The 18,842-nt window shown below is 54.3% G+C and overlaps 8 protein-coding genes across 8 annotated transcripts; 3 read left to right on the top strand and 5 right to left on the bottom strand.

Annotated features, from left to right (window-relative positions):
* The first annotated feature begins 7 nt into the window (after positions 1-7).
* BO95DRAFT_439041 (uracil phosphoribosyltransferase) lies at positions 8-1,221 on the top strand. The gene is made up of 3 exons (XM_025585650.1): positions 8-335; positions 388-487; positions 660-1,221. The coding sequence occupies exons 1-3, from the start codon at positions 159-161 to the stop codon at positions 1,064-1,066; spliced, it is 684 nt and encodes a 227-aa protein (XP_025446358.1). The 5' UTR covers positions 8-158; the 3' UTR covers positions 1,067-1,221.
* Positions 1,222-1,226: 5 nt separating this feature from the next.
* On the bottom strand, positions 1,227-2,445 carry BO95DRAFT_246067 (uncharacterized protein). Its single transcript, XM_025581393.1, has 3 exons — positions 2,335-2,445; positions 2,086-2,222; positions 1,227-2,032 (listed from the first exon to the last, which is right to left on the bottom strand). Exons 2-3 carry the CDS (start codon positions 2,213-2,215, stop codon positions 1,311-1,313), a joined length of 852 nt encoding a protein of 283 aa, XP_025446357.1. The 5' UTR covers positions 2,216-2,222; positions 2,335-2,445; the 3' UTR covers positions 1,227-1,310.
* On the bottom strand, positions 2,253-3,134 carry BO95DRAFT_246135 (uncharacterized protein). Its single transcript, XM_025581394.1, has one exon. The coding sequence runs from the start codon at positions 2,858-2,860 to the stop codon at positions 2,393-2,395; it is 468 nt and encodes a 155-aa protein (XP_025446356.1). The 5' UTR covers positions 2,861-3,134; the 3' UTR covers positions 2,253-2,392.
* BO95DRAFT_246063 (uncharacterized protein) lies at positions 3,130-3,993 on the bottom strand. The gene has a single exon (XM_025581392.1). The coding sequence runs from the start codon at positions 3,768-3,770 to the stop codon at positions 3,399-3,401; it is 372 nt and encodes a 123-aa protein (XP_025446355.1). The 5' UTR covers positions 3,771-3,993; the 3' UTR covers positions 3,130-3,398.
* A 1,475-nt stretch (positions 3,994-5,468) lies between these two features.
* Positions 5,469-6,761, bottom strand: BO95DRAFT_439038 (putative DNA-directed RNA polymerase III RPC4). The gene has a single exon (XM_025585649.1). It carries the CDS (start codon positions 6,571-6,573, stop codon positions 5,533-5,535), a length of 1,041 nt encoding a protein of 346 aa, XP_025446354.1. The 5' UTR covers positions 6,574-6,761; the 3' UTR covers positions 5,469-5,532.
* Positions 6,762-8,667: 1,906 nt separating this feature from the next.
* Positions 8,668-11,288, bottom strand: BO95DRAFT_245934 (putative C6 finger domain protein). The gene is made up of 3 exons (XM_025581391.1): positions 11,148-11,288; positions 10,172-10,987; positions 8,668-10,101 (listed from the first exon to the last, which is right to left on the bottom strand). The coding sequence occupies exons 2-3, from the start codon at positions 10,946-10,948 to the stop codon at positions 8,743-8,745; spliced, it is 2,136 nt and encodes a 711-aa protein (XP_025446353.1). The 5' UTR covers positions 10,949-10,987; positions 11,148-11,288; the 3' UTR covers positions 8,668-8,742.
* BO95DRAFT_439035 (uncharacterized protein) lies at positions 11,223-11,896 on the top strand. The gene is made up of 2 exons (XM_025585648.1): positions 11,223-11,306; positions 11,555-11,896. The coding sequence occupies exon 2, from the start codon at positions 11,557-11,559 to the stop codon at positions 11,788-11,790; it is 234 nt and encodes a 77-aa protein (XP_025446352.1). The 5' UTR covers positions 11,223-11,306; positions 11,555-11,556; the 3' UTR covers positions 11,791-11,896.
* Positions 11,897-15,889: 3,993 nt separating this feature from the next.
* BO95DRAFT_428188 (G2/mitotic-specific cyclin) lies at positions 15,890-18,108 on the top strand (the record flags this gene model as incomplete). Its single annotated transcript, XM_025584830.1, has 4 exons — positions 15,890-15,901; positions 16,078-17,181; positions 17,249-17,788; positions 17,839-18,108. 4 exons carry the CDS (start codon positions 15,890-15,892, stop codon positions 18,106-18,108), a joined length of 1,926 nt encoding a protein of 641 aa, XP_025446351.1.
* Between the last annotated feature and the right edge of the window lie 734 nt (positions 18,109-18,842).

Genomic DNA, 18,842 nt, shown 5'->3' with positions numbered 1-18,842 from the left:
TTCCACTCTTCTCTTCTTCTTCTTCTACCAACGCACTGCTACCTGAGCTACTCCCAGCTACTCCCAGCTACCCCCAAGCTATAAAACCCCTCCCGCCTCCTCCGTCTCTGTATCTCAGCCCAACTTCCAACATCTACCTATAAACTAACTCAACCACCATGAGCCTCCCCTCCAACGTCCACGTCTCCTCCCACCCCCTCCTGCAGGCCAAACTCTCGCAACTGCGCTCCTCCTCCACCTCCACTCGTCAAACCCGCGATCTCGTCCACGAGATCGCCACCATTCTGGGCGTGGAAGCCTTTGCATCTGGCTGGAAAACGAAGCAAGATGGAACGGTATGCTTGTCGTCCACCACCACCGTTACCAAAAGCTAACCGCCAACAACAGGACAAAACCCCACTGGGCATCGAATACCCAACCACGACCCTCGACCCCTCCAACATCGCCTTGGTGCCCATCCTCCGCTCAGGACTAGGCATGACCGACGGTACGTGCAGCCCCGGCCCCGGCCCCAAACCCCCGAAAACCCCATCGCATATCCTTCCTTATCAGCCTCTAATCTATCAGCCCCTCTTATCTTGGGCCCACCCCGGCGAATCCTTATCTCCCCTCTCCCCCCCCCCCCCAAATCTAAACCATGCTAACAAAAAGAAAAACAGCCATAAACTCCCTCCTCCCCACCAGCATCCCCATCTACCACCTGGGCCTCTTCCGCGAGCGCCTCACCCTGCAACCGGTCGAGTACTACAACAACCTGCCCTTCCACAAGGCCGCCGGCAGCGCCAACCCGGCCGCCGCCGAGACGGCCATCCTGCTGGACCCGATCATCGCGACGGGCGCCACGGCCGAGGCGGCCATCCAGCTGCTGCGGGAATGGGGGGTGCGGCGCGTCGTGATGCTGAGCGTGTTGGGCTCGGAGGCCGGGATCCGCCGGGCGGCAGGGACGTGGGCGGACGGGGTGGAGGTGTGGACGGGGGCGGTGGACGCGCAGTGCGACGAGCGCGGGATGATCGTTCCGGGGTTGGGGGATATTGGGGATCGGTTGTTTGTGGCGATTGGGAAGTAGATTTTTTTGCTGTCGGTGGGTGGTAAGTTAGTCAACTGGGTCATTTGTGGGGGGGCGGTGGATTTCTGCGGGGTAAGGTAGCATTGTCATTGTGGCATGGGCATAGATAAATGAGGTATGAGAAAGAGAATGAATGCATATGAGCTTCATGAACTATCATCAAGTCCTTCCTAGTATTCTGCAACTATGAACTAAACCACGAAACATCAACGCCTCCCCTCGCGCACCGATATCCAGTCCGAGATCAATGCCCCCCCTTCCACCCAATAACCTCCATCTCCACCCCGCCGCCGCCGCCGCCGGCCTCATTCCCCCGCTGCCCACTACTACTGCCCGTCCGCCCCCCCACCGCGGACGGAGCCACCGGGGAAGACCCTCCCACTCCCACTCCCACTCCCATACTCCCCGCCCTCTTCACCTCACTTCCAGCCCCAGAATCCCCCGAATCCCCGCCAACCGGATGCGACCTCAAACTCAGATGCCGTTTCCCCATCCCCAATCCCAACCCCAACCCAAAGGCAGAAGACACTTTCCTCCCCGGCCACTTCTCTTTCCCCTCGCCCTTCCCATCGTATCCCTCACTCAGCGTCGTAACCGCCACCCCGATCTCCTCCTCAGCCTGTGAAGGTATCTGCTGGTGCTGGTGATGGTGCAATCCCGCCAACTCCGCGCGCTTCTCAATGATCTTCTCGATCCCGATCGCCGAGCCAGATGCCGTGGCCGTGACCGTCGTCGGGGTTGATGTACCTGCGCCTGCGCCACCACCACCACCACCACCACCACCATAGCCACCCGCGACACTGCTCCCGCCCCCGAGGACGGTCGTCGACCCGGCCGTGATGGTGGTCGAGGTGCCCATGGGCCGGTAGTCCGGGTGCAGGCGCTGGTGCAGGCGCGGGTCCACGCGCCGGGTGTCCAGCATCTGGTGGCGGAGTTTGTCGCGGTGGGCTTCGCGGCGTTCGGCGGCTGAGGCTTTTGGTTAGTTATTTTGAGGTAGATTGGGGTTGGGGAAAACTCACCGTTCCAGAAGTGGACGTACACGGCCATCACGACGAAGCAGGCCACCAGGAACCCGAAGAGGATGCCGAGTTCGTGGCCGAGGGATTTCATCGGCGTGTAGGGGGGGATGTTGGCGTAGGATCTGGCCATGATTTTTCTGGATGGGTAGGGCCGGGGTTAGCATTTTTAGGGTTGGGTTGGGTTGGGTTGTTGAAGGGGGGTGTTGAGTGAGGAGGGGGTGGAAGGGGAAGGGGAGGCGGAAGACTTACTTGTGATGGTTTAGGTGAGAGGTCCTTGGTTAAGGGTTCGTGGAGAAGATGTTAACAGTTAAGGTGGGCTGTTTGTTGTTGGGGTGGGCTTGGTGATATCGGATGGGTTGTGTGAACAGTCTAGGTGGGATGCAATCAGGTTTGTAGCTAGTATCCAGCCCTTAGACAGGCTTGGATACTGTCGCGGCCAAGTAATCACTTCACTTGGCAGAAACAGTAACACGCAGAAGTTAATGCAGTGTGAAGACAGGAGATATAACACACGGCGCAACCCTCTCATGCATGTGAGAATCCTCCCGGGGCTGTGGTAGCAATAAGTACTGTACTGTGCTGTGGGGAACGGCTGCTGGGGCGTTGTCAGCACCAGAACACGAGGTCCGATGCGCATGGGACGGAATTCCTTTGTTTCATGGCGACGGACACTGACGAGGCCAAGCAGAGATTCATATTCCCAAAACTGGTCTCCTGGTCTCGGGCAACGGACAAAGGAACACACCACACACCTTGGCTCACATGACACGCGCATTGGGAGATTTTGTCCATCGCTCGCGGCGACTTTCGACAGTCTGACAATCTGACAAATTCGGAGATACTACTGTCAGAAAATCAAAAAAAAAGAATTGTTCATAAATAATGGTGGTAGATACATCATGAGAATAGAACAAGAAAAGATCAGCGAGCCACCTGTCGGCTCGACCCCAGATCCAAGGTATCATATACACATACAATCAAGCATCAAAAGAAAAAGAAAATTTGCCCAGTCTATACATGGTGGCTTGGGTATGCATGCAAAGAAGACGGAAGAAGAAAAAGGTATAAAACAGAAACCTGCAGGGAACGTATCCGGTATCCACATGGTATTAAGTGACCAGTCCACTGCAGATCAGATCAGATGCAGGGGCCAGAGGTTTGGACCCAAGGTATGCGATGCGCTCGTAGCAAGGTGGGAAAATTGCGACCAACGATTCCAATGCGGTTGCCGGTCAATGTCGTCAAAAAGGTAAAATCGAGAATTATGAAACTCCGTATGCAAAGGTAACAGGTGCGGCCACGGTATCGATCCTTCAGCCCAGCATGACGGCCGCCAGCGCTGTACAGGTCAATCCAATGGCCATTCCGATCCACGGCGTCTGTCCGAGAGTGCCCTCACTGCGAGCGCGCAGGGCCTTGGTGTCCCGCGCGGAGGCGGCCAGCGTCCCCAGTCCGCTGTCGATGGCGCGGTCCTCGTCCGTCTGAATCCCCCGCTCTTGCCATTGACGGATCTCTGGGTGGATTTCCAGCACGTTTTCTTGGTGGTCGGGCCGGATTTGAATCTCTGGTAACGGAGCAGGCGGGGTGGTATTGGGTAGGGAGGGGGTGGGAGACGGCGCCCGGTCGGCTTCGGCGGCGATAGCTATCGTCGGAACGAGACAGAGAACGATTGTCGAGGGCCTCATGGTGAACTCGGAATATGCGACAGGCTTCAAAGCGACAGAAAAGCGATCGGGGATGAGCTTCGTGTGTATATATAAGACGAGATTATGGTTGTGCGTCGAGATTGTCGCGGGTTTAGATTAGATTGACTCCGATGCGCAAGGCTGCCTCCACCAGGCCCCGAACGTGCGCAATCTCACTCGTGCAGCGAAGGGAATCCACCACCACGGCCACGGTTGAGAGGTGTCGCACTAGAATAATCCAGCAACCACCACAGTAAGCAGCCAAGTCGGATAGAAGCTGGTCCCGACAGCGCGATTGTCGCACACTTCGGAAGGGTCGAAGCGAGAGGGCGGGAAGCAGGAGGAAGAAGAAAAAAAGAATGGTTTGACAAATCTCCTGAAACTGGGCGGGAACGAGGAACGGACTCAGCCACGGGAACGACAGGCAGCAAAAAACAAACTCAAACTCAATTCCGCCCCAGCGAGAGTAAGTCGATTTCGACACGCAAGTAATGAAGACCCAAAGCAGACGGACAGAAGGAGGAGGGGAAACGAAGAGGAGGAGGAGGAGGAGAAGTATGGGGGAGGGGAAGAAGGAATAGGAGCGAGGAGGAGGAGGAGAGGGAAGAATGGGAGGGAGTTGATTGAGTTAGTTGGAGCGAACGGGCGGAATAATAATAATAATAAGATAAATAATAATAATCAAACCCAGGGGGTGTACCATGTACCATGTACCGTGTACCGTGTATCGTGTACCGTACCTAACGGGGGTAACTAACGGCCCAGACCACTCCAGTCTCCAGCAGTGCCAGTGACAGGCTACCTAGTAGGCTAATGGCCCTGACCCTGCTGCAAAAGTAGTGCCAAATTAGTGGAAATTAGTCCCAGTTCACCTGCCCTCTTTGGGTTAAGCGACAAGGCACTGCTCCACTCTTGGGGCGGATTGACGGCATTATCGTGGGTTCTATTGGTTCCCAACTCTGAGCCGTGCCCGCACGGGCTGAATTGCCCTTCCTTGGGGTTAGTTGCTTGTCGATCGACCAGTTGATCGAATGTCTCGTGCTACGGAAAGCTTAGAAGCCTTGTCAGGGTTTTACAGCCAAGTGGAGCTGGAGAGCCCAAGGGTCGGTCACTTTCTTCTCTTTCCCTGTAACAATCAGTAAACAATCAGTAATGAGTAACTTAGTCACCTAAACGTGGAACCCGCAACCCGCGGGATCCAAACCCTGATGTGAGACATTTCATCTCGACGGTTAGATTAAGCTGAGACTTTTGACACCACCAGCGGTTTGTGTTTGACTGCAGGCTGATGATTAACCTATTGAGTACTGTTCTGAGTACTGTTCTTCCAAACTTTATGCGAACAGCTACATACTATTTTTACTACCACATCGGTAGATGATCAACTCTAGCGGCCAAACTACCGGGGGAAGCTGATGGATGTCATAATGGGGATCATCAGCCGACGACGTAGAGGGGCTAGTCCAGTGGTCAGCCTTGGTTGTTGTTTGGTTGTACGGTGCAACAACTTCAAACCACCACCTGCACTCTTGTATGGCGTCATTACAGCCCCTCCTACCCTCACACTCACTCTTACTAGAGTCCTACTACTAGGTAACTTACCAACCACCCTTCCCTACCTACCCTGCATATCCGAAGGTGACGTATTCCCAAAGAAAAAGAAAAAAAAAAAAAAAAAGTCAGGTTCAATGCAATTGGTTCATTCATTCATTCATTGAACTTGATATCTATCATTCGATCAACTAGCTCCCAGCCTCAAAACTCATAGCATCTTCTCCCAGTCCGGCGTCACCGTGAACTTGCCGCTGAGCTGGCCCATCGCCCAGACCTTCTTCTCATCATCCGGGAACTCCTCGTCGCCCGCGTTCGGCGGTGTGGAGACGATCAGGGCTTCCTGGGAAAAGTCCACCGCCGTCGCGCGATCCAATTCGAAGCTGATACCACCCCAGTCCATCGTCACCCGACCCGATGCGTGGACGTTCAACTTGCCGACTCGGCCAGCCAATAGGCCAGGATCCGCAGCAGTGACGACCTTGGCAGAGCCCTGCGCGGCCGTCGCATCCTCGTCGCCGTCAACGATCTCCATCTCGTCTTCGCGCTTGACCGGCTGTTCGGTGGCTGGGGTCTCGGTAGTGGTGGTGGGGTGAGAGTCCGTAGTCTCAGTACCAGGCAGCACCAGGTTGGGAGTCAACGGAGGGAATTGCATGAGGAACAGCTGTCCAGCCAGCTTGTCCTCCTCTTCTGTGGGATCCTCCTCGTCGCCTTCTTTGTCCTTCTCTTTCTCCTTGTCCTCTCCTTCCGCGGCACCCTCCGCGGCACCCACCAACGCCTCCGGAGCTTCAGGCCGGGGCTCCTTCTGGAAGAGGGTCTTCACGATCTCCAGATCCTGCTCATGCCTCTCGTATTCCTCGATATCCTCCTTGGTGCGTAGCAAACTCTTGGGATCGATGACCACCTCCGGCTCAGGGCTGGGGACGGCAGACTCCGAGACCGACTTAGACGGGCTCAACTTCCGGCGCACCTTGACCTTCTGCACGGGGAGCAAGCCGTCATCGACGTTCGTAGCGCCCTCATCCACACGCGGCACGTCAGTCATGACCTGATCCTCCTCATCCGTAGGCTCCTCCTTGACGATCTGATCCTCCTCATCCACAACCTCCTCGACATCCTCCCCACCATCATCATCCTGCGCGACAAACAAAGCATCATCATCCTCCGCCTTTTTCTTCTTTTTCTTCTCCGCCTTCTCCGCCTCGGCCTCCTTCTTCTTGACCTCCGCAGCCCCCGTCGTACTAGACTCCATATTAACACTAACCACGCGCTCCTCATGCTCATGCCTCTCCAACCGGAGGGGCCTCAACCCCCCGACCCCAATGCCCCCGCGGCCCTCCAACTTCACCTTCCGATCCTTATGGTCCACTTCATCTTCATCATCACTCCCCAAATTAATCCGATCAATACTCACCCGGACCTCGCCATCGCTCTCATCCGAACTCACATACCCCTCCCCACCCTCCCCGACCTGCGTCGCCCCGAGATCCATCACACTGCGACTCCGGGACCGGGAATCAAACCCACCACCCAGCGCTCCACCGCGCCCGCGTCGCGCTCCACCACCACCCATCCCAGACCCCAATGGCCCTCCCCCGGGCCCCATCATCCCACCGCGCATGCCCCCGCGCCCGCCTCTCCCTCCGCCATGCTGTCCACCGCCGCGCCCCCGCTGAATGGCAGCGGCCTCCTTCAACCGCTCGCGGTTCCGCTGCGCCTCGAGCTTCTCGATTGCCTCGCGCTCCTCCTTGCTGCGTCGGTTCACCGCCCGCGGCTTGTACTTCAGGGTCGGCTTGGCGGGTTCACTGCTCCCCGGGGGGCCGCCGGGCGCGGGGGTCGGCGACGGCCGCGCGATGCTGCCCGACGGCGGGGTGCGTTTTTTCAGGGTTTGGAGGCGCTGCACCGGGGGTTTGGGGCCGGCAGCAGCAGCAGCAGCAGAAGCAGCAGTCGTAGTCGTAGATTCGGTGGTGGGAGCATTGTTGGGTTCAGCGGCGGAGGCGGCGGCGGCGGTCGTGCGGCGGGTTCCTGCTGCTGCTGCTCCTCCGCGGCGGGGAGGAGCTTTGGGTGGCATTTTTCGGGGGGGGGGGAGGCGAATGTGAAAATGGAAAGTGTGTTATCGTAGCGTGGGAAGGTTGTGGAGATGCGTCCGGTGATCGTAGGTCAGGGTAGGTCTCAATTGGTATAAAGCCTGTTCTTACAAAGTCCAGGGAAAGAGAACTGGGTATGTCGTCGTAGGAGGTAGAAGGATGCGTGAGATTGCGAAGTGCAGTGGCTAACCTCCCGAAACTTTTTTTCCCGGTCCGTCGGCCTCTCGGCGGCCACGGCGGGCAGAAAATTCGGGAAGGAAGCGCGCGTCTAGCCCGGGAAAAGTGCGGGGCGGCGGAAATTTGTATCCGCTAGCCTCGATCGAGTATGGTCTGGCCCGACCCGCGACCCGACTGGCCGGCATCTGTCAGGGGCTTAGTCAGCACTCAGCACGCTCATCCCACCTTCCAAGTAATTTCCTTTGTTCTTGGTGAATAAAGGAACTAAACATTATACTCTAAGCTAAATGAGAAGTTAACCTGTCATCAATAGACTGCATATGCTATTAATTTGATCGCGAAACATTGAATGCCACTGAGTCAAGTCCTGGTTAGGTCTACTGTATCTGTATAGATCCTCATCTGAAACATATATTTCTTATTCGATCACCCTAGACCAGACAGTTATTGTTCCGTCTCCACCAGATCAGTCGAATAATGACTCAGCCATTCAAAACAACAAAACCAATCAATCCAGATACATTGGCACAATCATCGCACGGTAATGAGTGGTGGAAGGCGACCAGGCACCCCACAGGGCCGCATCAAATTCAGCTGCAGATAACGCCAAAAGAACACGACACAATAAGCACAATCAACTCGCTCAGTTCAATCGCTAGAACTATTGAATGGAATGCAGAGTGTAATGGGACAAGCATGACGATGTGAGGGACCGTGACAAAAGCTCGGAGCTCGTCGAGTTGATGCGAGGTGGTGAGGTCGACAGTCGGAGGGAGCGTGGGTGTAATGTAGGTGGTGGGTGGAAGGTTGAGGTTGGAATGAGCGACGCACCCGAAGGAGCCGTCCGAGCGGTCGCAGAGTCACCCACTCCTACCGGGGTAGAAGTGCGAGGTACGGCGCACAAAAGGGACAGGAGACTTCAGGATGGAAGGCCAACGGTACAGGGTCAAGGTTATGAAAGGAGGGGAAAGATGCGATACACAGATAATTCCACTCGTCTATGTTGAAAGGTAAAAGGTAAAATATGTTTGCGGAAATGCAGCCATCCAGGCACAGCTCATAAGTCGATATTCGGACAAACAGGTGCAGGTGCAAATGTGTATCTGAGATAGAAAAAGCAACAGGACCGTCATCCTCATGCCGGATACAGGATAGGTCTAGCGCTTGCGTTTCTTGTTCTTGTCGGCGATAGCAGCCGATGACGAAGACGACGACAATGACAAAGAAGGCATAGGGGCGGCAGTAGCCACCAGCGTTTGAGTCTCGGCGCCGTTGGGAGGAGAATCAACGGTCTTCTTCACGGGAACCCCCATGTGACGACCGTAGCGGCCTTTGCGACCGTTCCCTTCGTCTTCGCTGATGCAGCCATCAAGGCCAATCCCAGCATCCTTGCATCGGCCGCAAGGACGTTGCCGATCACAGCCCTTCTTGCTCTTGCGGCATCGCTGGCAACGCGGCTTAGTGGACAGGTCCTCTTCATCGGCAGCGAGTGGGTGAGGGTGCTGATGTTGAAGGGTCACGGACGAGGTCGAGCTCTTGCGTACGGGCGCTGGGCTAGCTAGGACCGGCGACACCGCTGCTTTCTGTGTGACCACTGTGGGAGTCGGTTTAGCCTTGCGCACGGCACCACTGGTGGTCGCCTTGGCTGTCTTGCTCGGGCGCGGTGCCGACTTGGACCCACGGGCCTTGGTCGAGGTCGTGCTACCAGCGCGGACCTTGACCTTCTTAGACTTGGGGGCCGACTCGTGATAAAGGGAATCATCGTCCATCTCATTCTTGATGGTGTGATCATGCTGTCCATCCTCCTGGTGATACTCATCATCGTAGCCGTCGTAACTGCCATCGGAACTGTCAAAGCTTGGCAGAATGTCGTCCAGTCGCTTGTGGGTGCGCTTCATGGCACCCGGGGGCAACATTGGGCTGGAGTCCAGCCTCTGCTTGGTTCGTAAGGGCAGATCATCATCGTCGTCATCGTCATCCTCGCTGTACTCGTCACCATCGCTGGTGGCGCCAGTCGAGGAGGCAGCATCCGCAGCGCCGCTGAAGGCATCATCCAGGGTGGATGCAGATGTGCGACCATGCGAGAAGTTTGACGCATCGCCCAGACGAATCAGCTGCATGGCCACATCCTCATCGGAAATGCAGCTCGCGATGGTTGGGTCGGGCGTAGGGAGGACCCCGTGGGCCGTGTTGCGACCAGCCGAGTTGTTGCTGTACTGCCCCGATGATTGGGTTGCGGCCCGGTCGCGCAGGCGATGTCCGTGATCAGGAACCATCGGCGTAGCATAGACAGAATTCTGGCCCTGATGAAGGCTATACGCTTGGTCATTGTGTCCATAGCTCTGAGGAGAAGGAAGAAGGGGTTGTTGCTGTTGTTGTTGGGAGTTATAGGGTCGCTGAGTGGGGCGGGCAAAAGGTGAGACGGCTCCTTCTTGGCCGATCGACCGGCGCTGAGGGGAGATGGAGGAGGTGGAGGTTGTGAGGGGCACCTGAGGGGGGGCGAACAGCGGCAATTCCTATATGGATGTGGAATCAATGATCAGCAACTGTCCAAGCATTGAGGCTACGTCTGATGGTATCCCTTACCGAGCTTTCAAACTTGGGCCGCTTCCTGCGACCATCTTGAAGGATGTTCTCCATGCTGATATCTGAGCTACCCAACTGCTCACTACGAGGCTTCCTGGCGCCCGAGACAGATCCATAGCCACCCTCACTGTCGCTGTAGCCTCCATCCTCCATAAAACTGCCATGCGTGCTGGAGCCTCTGCTCTTGTTGCCCCCGCGCGAGGACTGTTTGTGCTGCGATGCGCTGCGACGGCTGCGCCCGGACGGCGACATGCTGCGCTTCCGAGCGAGCCGGGAGGCTGGCCGAGATGGGGGCTGCCCATGCTCCAACATGTGCGCCGCCTGCATTGCCGGCGCCATCTGGAAAGGTTCTCCCAGACTGGGGCGCTTGCGAGCGTCCATGGGCAGGTGTCCATAGAAGCGGTCCCCGTAGCCTTCAGTATAGGCTTGCACGGGGATGACTCGCACGTACACCGTCATGTTATTTCGGAGATTCTCATACCTGGCAATAAGGGTGATACCCTGTTCATCCTCAAAGCTGACCCCGCTAGCAGTGGTATCGTAAATCCCATAAAAGTTCTTGACCGTGGTCACAATGGAATCCGTGGTATCATGGGGATAAATCTGGACTCGCATAGGTATGCGAGCCCGCACCTTAGAGTTCTCATCGAGTAGCAGCTCGAAGGCGACGTTCTTGGGAACAGAGCTCCGGGGGGAAGGCTCCTGAGGCGAGCGATAATCGCTATAGGCAGGCGACGCCCCAGGAGCCGCATGCTGTTCGTACGAGACAGCCTGCATGATGGAGAAGGTCCAAAAGCGGGTGCTACCACACTGCTACTACATCGATGATCGTATCAACCGGCTGCTCTTGTTTGGGGGTGGATGAGATCGATCCGGATGGGAAGGGAATAGGAGGACTGGGGGTGGGCGGATGTTGGAAGAGGGAAAAGGCAGAAACGGGAATATGAGGGTATGGGCAAAGTCCATCCAAACCTACCACAACAGTAAACCCGGGAGAGGCTGGTTAAAAGATGGATCACCCGCGATTGATTATATTGACAGGATCGATGACCCCGAGTTGTGGTGGATGGGATGAGGACACCCCAAGTCGCAACAGCCGAGAGCGACGGGAAAGGCGAGAAAAAACCGATCGATGCTGAAAGGAAAACCAGTATGAATGTCAGCACATTGTGTTCCAGATGATCTCAGATAATTGGAAGGTCTTCAGTGAGAGAGAAGATGGCAGGAAGCCGATGGTATTCCAAGGCCTGTTGAGTCCTGATGGATTGCATACTTGAGGAGGGAGGAGGGGGGGGAGGAGAGATGGGTGTGGGCATTGAGGAAGAAGCAGGGAAGAAACGACCCGAATCGGTCGGAAGAGGAGGAAGAGGATTAATGACACACCGATGACAGGTCAAATTGAATTATCCAGAGTCGCACCCATGTACCAGATCCGACAGGATGAAGAAGGAAGGATAGCGATGGCGATGAGAGGAGGGAGTCGGGGGTCGGGCCGTGGGCGAGGTGAGTCGTTCTACCAAGCGCTTGGGTATGTCAGCGGTGGCATCACGCAGAGCCGAAGCGAGTCAGGAGAACAGAGCGGACCAGCACCCCATGCTGCAAGCCGCGAACACAAATAAAGAGAATAAAACGATCCAGAAGAACCTACCAGATAGATACTGCACCCAAAGATCGAGGAAGGATGAGGGGCGGAGGGGCGATGGGCGAACGAAGTCGAAGGTTGAGTTGTCGAAAGAGGGTTGAGGAGGGAGGAAGAGGAGAGAGAGAGACAAGAGGGAGAAGCCGACTGAAAGACAACCCAGAAGTGGTTTCACCCACACCACTTCAGCAAGCTACGTACTGGGGTCGGTGACCACATACGTCTCTTCTTCCCCCCCCCTTTTCCATAGATTCTTATTATCGCCGACTCACAAACGATCTCAAGGTCATTATATCACTTAATTGAGTCTATTTATCTTCTACTTTTTCCACATTGTGAAATGCGCGTTGGTCTATTGCATCGCAAAAGTCCCAGATCGCATTCCGTCTACGGCCCGGATACGGCGGCGTTTACGGGGAACATCGACTGCTCTCTTGCGACCGTCGGACGTCCCAGGCGGTCTTCAATCTCCTTCGCCATGAGTCGCAATTCCTGCATCTCTAGAATAACGGTCTTGTTCTGAACTGTAGACAAACAGAAGATGGGCCAGAGCGTGCGAAAGGTATTCGGGTGGTTGAGCCATCAGCCCGGTCTGGCGCAAACTGACAGCGACTTCCTCCTCCACCTCCACCTTCCGCAGATCTCCGTCTTTGGGCATAAGCATGTCGAGAGTGGCACGAGAATTTTCGCATATATCTTAATTACGTAGATAATCTGTGTGTAGTGACTAGCTCCTACTCGAATTTGATAAATACCACTCTTCGTCGCACGACACAAACGGAGAGGTAGAAACAATTCGAGGGAAAGAAAGCGGAGTGGCGTCGGGTTGGCTGGCACATCCTCAGCGCGGCCACGTCGAATGACACCCCCGAATCACATCCCGGTCACCACCAGACATGGTCCAGCTGCGATCCCCAGAGAAAATGATCCGGTTCGAAGTCACCGCCAGACTTCGTTCTTTTGCTCATGATTGATGTTCAAAGCCACACGATAAATCCGACAGGCGCAAACTGGGCGAAGAGAAGGAGATTCTATCGCAAAATCCACACAATGCGATCAGCCCCGTCGCCCATTGCGCCAATGCGATCCGGATTGTTCCTCGTTGTTTTCGCTTCTCCCACTGGGAAACGGGTTTTACTCAGACATGCAGGGCTGAAATTCCCGCCCGGAGCTCTCGATTCATGGCCACAGATCCTGGGGTGGCAGCGAGCGATGCGACCATCGTTCCCTTCTTCATCTTCATCGTTTTCTACCCCAGTCTGTCAACTACAAGCATGTGGATTGAACTGATTGATGGAACCGGTGGAATGAACGAAAGGGAATGGGGTAACAGAGAGGGACAAAGATGGAGATGATGGGGGCATTATTGGCTTTGGCTCCAGGCCAACAGCACCGACCAGCGATCACGCCCAATTGTTGCCTCGTTTCATGATCTGCGCCTGTCCAGGCTTGTCCTTTCTTTACCCCTCCCTCCCTCCATCGACCAGCATGGACTACGTAAGGTTGGATGGATGGATGGATGAATGAATGAATGGATGAACGGACGAGGGATTGTCTTTCACCAACCGTCGGGTAGGCACAAGTCATCCATCGACCTTTTCCCCCATCCCCTCCCCTCCCCTCTCCAGGATCCTAACGTTCCTTCACTACTAAATAACTGTATGTATGTAAATGCGTTCTATCCGCGGGTAGAGCGTGTCTATCCGGTCGTCTCTCTTTCCATCCAGTGACCATTCGTTTCCCAGTCAGTTTGCAGGTCCCGGTGCGACATCGCATTTTCTCTATCAGTTCCGTCATCCTCCCCAAAGGTACTTACTCCCTTCTCTTTCGATTCACGGTGGCTTCGCAAGGTCGATTTATACATTTGCCTTCATTAGTCATTACTCATGATTCGGAGAACCTTGGGGAATCGCATTGGGGAAGGAGAAATCTGAAGCGGCTAAGAAAGCATGAATGTAAAGCGCAAAATCAGACACAGAGACGAGCAACTCCGAGCCACCACCAACCGGCGCAACGATGTGGTTAGCCGGATGAGTGGGGGGGGGGGAAGGAATTTGGAGCAGGTGCAGTGCTGTGCAGCAGCCCACACCCTGACAAGTAAGGTTATGATTATAGGTCACATAGACACCATCCAGGAGGACTTTTCTTCTCGAATTTCTAATTGCAGATGATTAGGAGGAAATAGGGGAGATAACAGGTGGTAAGAGACCGAAGAATCAAATGATTGCTGTAGATATTTAGTTGGTTGTTGTAGTGTTTCTCGGATGGAAAGAAAATTGGGGGGGGGTCGCTCGGCGGGGCTCCTCTCTGGTTGTCTCATTGAGTCAATCAATAAACTCCGAATAAAGAAAGGATTGAGTGACTTTCGTCCTGCAACGCCGACTATTGTTGTTGTTGTCCTTTGCCCACACCGAAACTTTGCGCTCATTCAATAGTCCGCTTCGGGTCGCTCGCAATACCTCAAAACGTCAGCTGTTCCCTTTCCCTGCTGCTTCTTCGTCGTCCTCTTCTTCTTCGACCTTCCCTCCGTTTGTTCTAGGTTGAATCAACAGGAGCTTATTTATGTGGATACTTTCACCTCAATTCTGTCACCTGTGTGAAAAGGCGCAACCCTTGTACTCTGTAAGACCGATTCCTACAGTCGCGATCGGCGATTGAGCAGACAAGGATTGATTCCCCTCCACCACTTGATCCTCCCTCCCGTATCATGATAGGCAGCGCCGGATCCGCGTCCCACCGTGGCTTCCTGGCGACGTTGGCATTTGCACGGGTGTAAACGGGAACCAGAGAACAAGGCCGAAGCAAAACTGAACTCCCAGAGACAGAGAAGACAAAACTTGTAAAACCAGCGAGAAACATGGGTTTATTCAAGTCATTGACGCTGCCTTCATTGTTCTACCATCTATCTATCATTCATTCCTACTATGCGCTGGCTCCGATCTCGATCGCAAAGGCTATTCCTCCCCCACCCCTCAATCCTTCTTCTCCATTCTCCTGCCTCTTTATACGGCGTCTTCGACAAGATCTCTGAAATGGTGTTCGGTCTTGTATGAGCAACCCCACGGAGAACCCTTTGCGCTTTGTAGCCACAACCAACAGGCGTGTTCGTCGGCCTCTATCCATTGCGACCTCCAGCCTCAAATGACCGAGCGAAATGGCGGAGCGAAGCGCCCGCACCGATCACGTGGTTTCGCGTTCCGGAGCGGGCAGTTTCGTGTCGCTCGGCGCGTCCCCCGCCTGCGTATAGTTCAGCCCCTGCCCACACCCGCCAAAAGCAAGAATGCATTGATGTAATTCAGAAGCAGAATCGCATCGTTCTGGTGATCATTCTGCTGGCTGGGAGTATCATTATTTATCGGCGGATCGTGAGATTTCGGGGTGGAAGAGAAATGAAGTGCTAGCGGGAAGACGCGCTGAGTGATGTCACATGGGCTGGGAAGGCAGACAAACCAGACAAACGAGACAAACTGCAGCAACCTTCTAACTAAGTTAAGGTATCCTGGGCTGACATAAGCATAGCGGTGGTTGTTGACGGTAACCAAGTAAGGAAGTGACCGTTTTGGGTAATACTGCTCTTTGTCACGTCCACGGTTGCCATCCAACCGGCTGAACTAATTCCAATTAGTGCTGCTGTTGCTCCCTCAGCAGTCTTCAAGCCTCCTCCGCCTCCACCTGTGTTTTTGTCCTGCCCTGCCCTGCCCTGCCCTGCCCTGCCCCAGGTCGCGCCCTCCCCTCAGCTCCCTTCCCTTCCTTCTCGATTGCTTCGTCGTCGCTTTTATTTTTTTCAAAGTCTTTCTGAAGTTTTCTATAACTTGCTACAGAAAAGTCTCGTGCCAATCCAGTGCTTGTCCTTTGTCCCGGTCATCACTGGATTAATTCTTCGTTTTCTCTGCACCTGGTCTTGGCGTGGTTGTTGCTGTTGTTGTTTGTTTGGGGCCGCTCTTAGTATAACTTGAGCTGCTGCAACAAAACCGCTCCTGCGCAGAGCGCAGAGAAAGTAAACAACAACAGCCCAAGTCCCATCCACAACCCACGTCGAGTCCTGGAGGCTCAAAAGTGAACGCTGACTCAAGTTCACCATGGATGCAAAGGTACGTTATCGTCTTTTCGTTGTTCCTCTTCGATAGCGTCGATCACCTTGTCGGCCATGTGTTGTCCTCAGTGCGCACTTTACCTACGCGCCCATGCAGCGAAGGACATCTTGACAAATCTTCTACAAAGTCGCGCCAGCCTCGATATCAGAGCTAATCACAATTTACTTCCATAGCCCCAGAGAATCCGCGTTCGCGGCGACGAAAATGCCCCCTTCCCTGCCGTAGCCGGCAAGACCATCCACCAGCAGAACAAATCGACCCCTGCGTTGTCGGCCCTCTATCAGAACGGCGTTTCGAAGCCTACCACCAAGCGAGCGGCCTTTGGAGATGTCAGCAACACGTCTAAGCCCGTTAATGCCAGCCGCGACGACGCATCCCTTGCTGGGAGGAAGCAGTCCAAAGCTGCCGAGAAGCCCTCGGTGGTCATTGAGAAGAAGTCCACTGTCCTAGCACAACCGGCCCAACGCCCAGGGGTGATGAAGGGAATCTTGAGTAATGTCACCAATGTCACCAATGTCACTCATGCGAAGTCCGTCGAGCCGTCGAAGCAGGCTGCCAATACCCGCAAGACCCTGAACAAGCGGGCCACTATCTCCAAGGACACATCCAAGGCACAAGCCGAAAAATGCGAAAACACATCCAAGGAAACCAAGAAAGAAGCGAAGCGAGGAAAAGGTGAGCCTTCGCTTGCACATGCGCCGATTGCACCTGCGAAGCAAGATGGCGCAAAGGAAGAAACCCAATCAGATGAGGTCCAGGATCCTGTAGTGGGAGAATTGGAAGAGCACGCTGTTGTCACCTCTGCAGCGGTAGAAGATGACAAAGAATCCTCCAAGCTTGATGATGACGTTTGTGAGGTGCAAGGTGTGAGGGAAAGTCGTGAGTCCCGCGAGGAAGTTGGCCCTGCAGGCCACGATATATCTGATCCTGCTACCAAGTCTCACCGCGAATCTGTCTCAAGCTCTCACGTCACCCATGATCGCCAACCGGCACAGGCTGAATTTGAGGATTATTGGGACGATGAAGAGGAGGAGAATGAGGACGATGATGGATACATCACGGCTCGCTCTTATCGTTCGCGTGGCGAGAACACCACCGGCGGCGCTACGACGGTCCTGTTCCCTAAGTACACCCAGCAAGTCCGACGGGAATTAGCCCTTGCACAGCAAGTTGTCGAAGCTACGCGAACAGAGGAGGATATTGAAGATGAGTTCTGGGACACAAGTATGGTTGCGGAGTACAGTGAGGAGATTTTCGAGTATATGAGAGAGCAAGAGGTATGGACCCCTTGTTTGAAACGCAATTGACAAGGAGGAAGTCACTAACAGAACCTGCTATGTATAGATCAAGTTATTGCCAAATGCGCATTACATGGACAACCAGGCCGAGATCCAGTGGTCGATGCGCTCGGTTCTCATGGACTGGCTAGTGCAAGTCCACCATCGGTTCTCGCTGCTGCCTGAGACCCTCTTTCTCTGCGTCAATTACATTGACCGGTTCCTGTCCTGCAAGATTGTCTCTCTTAACAAACTTCAATTGGTGGGCGCCACTGCGATCTTCATCGCGGCTAAGTATGAAGAGATCAACTGCCCGTCCATTCAGGAGATTGTCTACATGGTCGACGGCGGCTACTCTGCGGACGAGATCCTGAAAGCCGAATGGTTCATGTTGAGCATGTTGCAGTTTGAATTAGGATGCCCTGGCCCGATGAGTTTCCTGCGCCGCATCAGCAAAGCCGACGATTATGATCTGGAGACGCGCACTCTCGCCAAGTACTTTCTGGAAATTACCATCATGGACGAACGCTTCGTTGGCAGCCCTGCTAGCTTTGTTGCAGCGGGGGCTCATTGTTTGGCTAGACTGATGCTGAGAAAGGGCGACTGGGTAAGACTACCGCTGTTTTGACTCGCGTGAGAGATGCTAATCAAGCACAGACACCCGCCCATACCCACTATGCAGGATATACTTACTCTCAGCTTCTGCCTCTCATTTCCCTCATGATGGAGTGCTGCGAGAGGCCTAGCAAACACCATGCCGCGATCTACGAGAAGTATACTGACAAGCGGTACAAACGCGCTTCTCTCTTCGTCGAGGCCGAAATGAAGCGAGGGTTTCTTCTCCCTGACAACCACAAAGACACTTCTTTTTTCCGCCGGAACTCAACTCTCGAAGCAGGCCACTATTGCAAGAAAGTCAACATTTAGTATCGAGGTCCCCACCCAGGCTCATGCTTCGATAGTCGAGCGCCGAACCACCATACAGGGAATCAATCGACCCACACCACGTGCTACTGGCCAGAACTCTTGATTCCTTCTTTCACTCTTTACATTTCCTTACACTTTAATCAATGCACTAGGGGCGATGTCCCAAGTGATGCACATTGGACTTTAGAACCCACAAAAAAGAAAAACTGACCACAGGGTCAGGATATCAGATACCAAGGGAAGGCGGAGTTCTTTTGATTTTGTATTGATCTAATGATTCGGATGACATGAAAGCCGCGCAACACATCCAGGCTCGGGAGTTCATGGAATCGATGGCTAGTTACCTCTTGTTTCTTTTTCCTGAAACCTGCCATTCTTTCAGGTTCCGCCCATTTGTTCCTCTCCTTTGTCTTTTCGTCATCCCTCCTCTTCTTATTCCCAGTCGATTATGGCATGCCGCCTCGTGATGATTACGTTTCCGGCATGTTTTGGTCCCTCATGGACAGTGACCCGACGACACGATGTCAAAGAGTGTCACGCACGATGAAATTTTTCCCTTTCCTAATTTCCTTTTCTCTCTTCTGTCACGGATTTTGGAATGACGTTTGTCCTTTCATTCTCTTACGCGGCACACTTCGTTTTTTCTTCTCCTTTTCTTCCCGCTCGACGGATTATCATCCAGGATTATGGCGCAGGTATTAATGAAAATGAATCTTACTTTTTTTTTTATTTTA

Source organism: Aspergillus brunneoviolaceus (assembly GCF_003184695.1).
Source record: "Aspergillus brunneoviolaceus CBS 621.78 unplaced genomic scaffold BO95scaffold_7, whole genome shotgun sequence".
Taxonomy (NCBI): domain Eukaryota; kingdom Fungi; phylum Ascomycota; class Eurotiomycetes; order Eurotiales; family Aspergillaceae; genus Aspergillus; species Aspergillus brunneoviolaceus.
The sequence above is the reverse complement of the archived record's forward strand: the minus strand, read 5'-3'. Positions and strand labels throughout refer to the sequence as shown.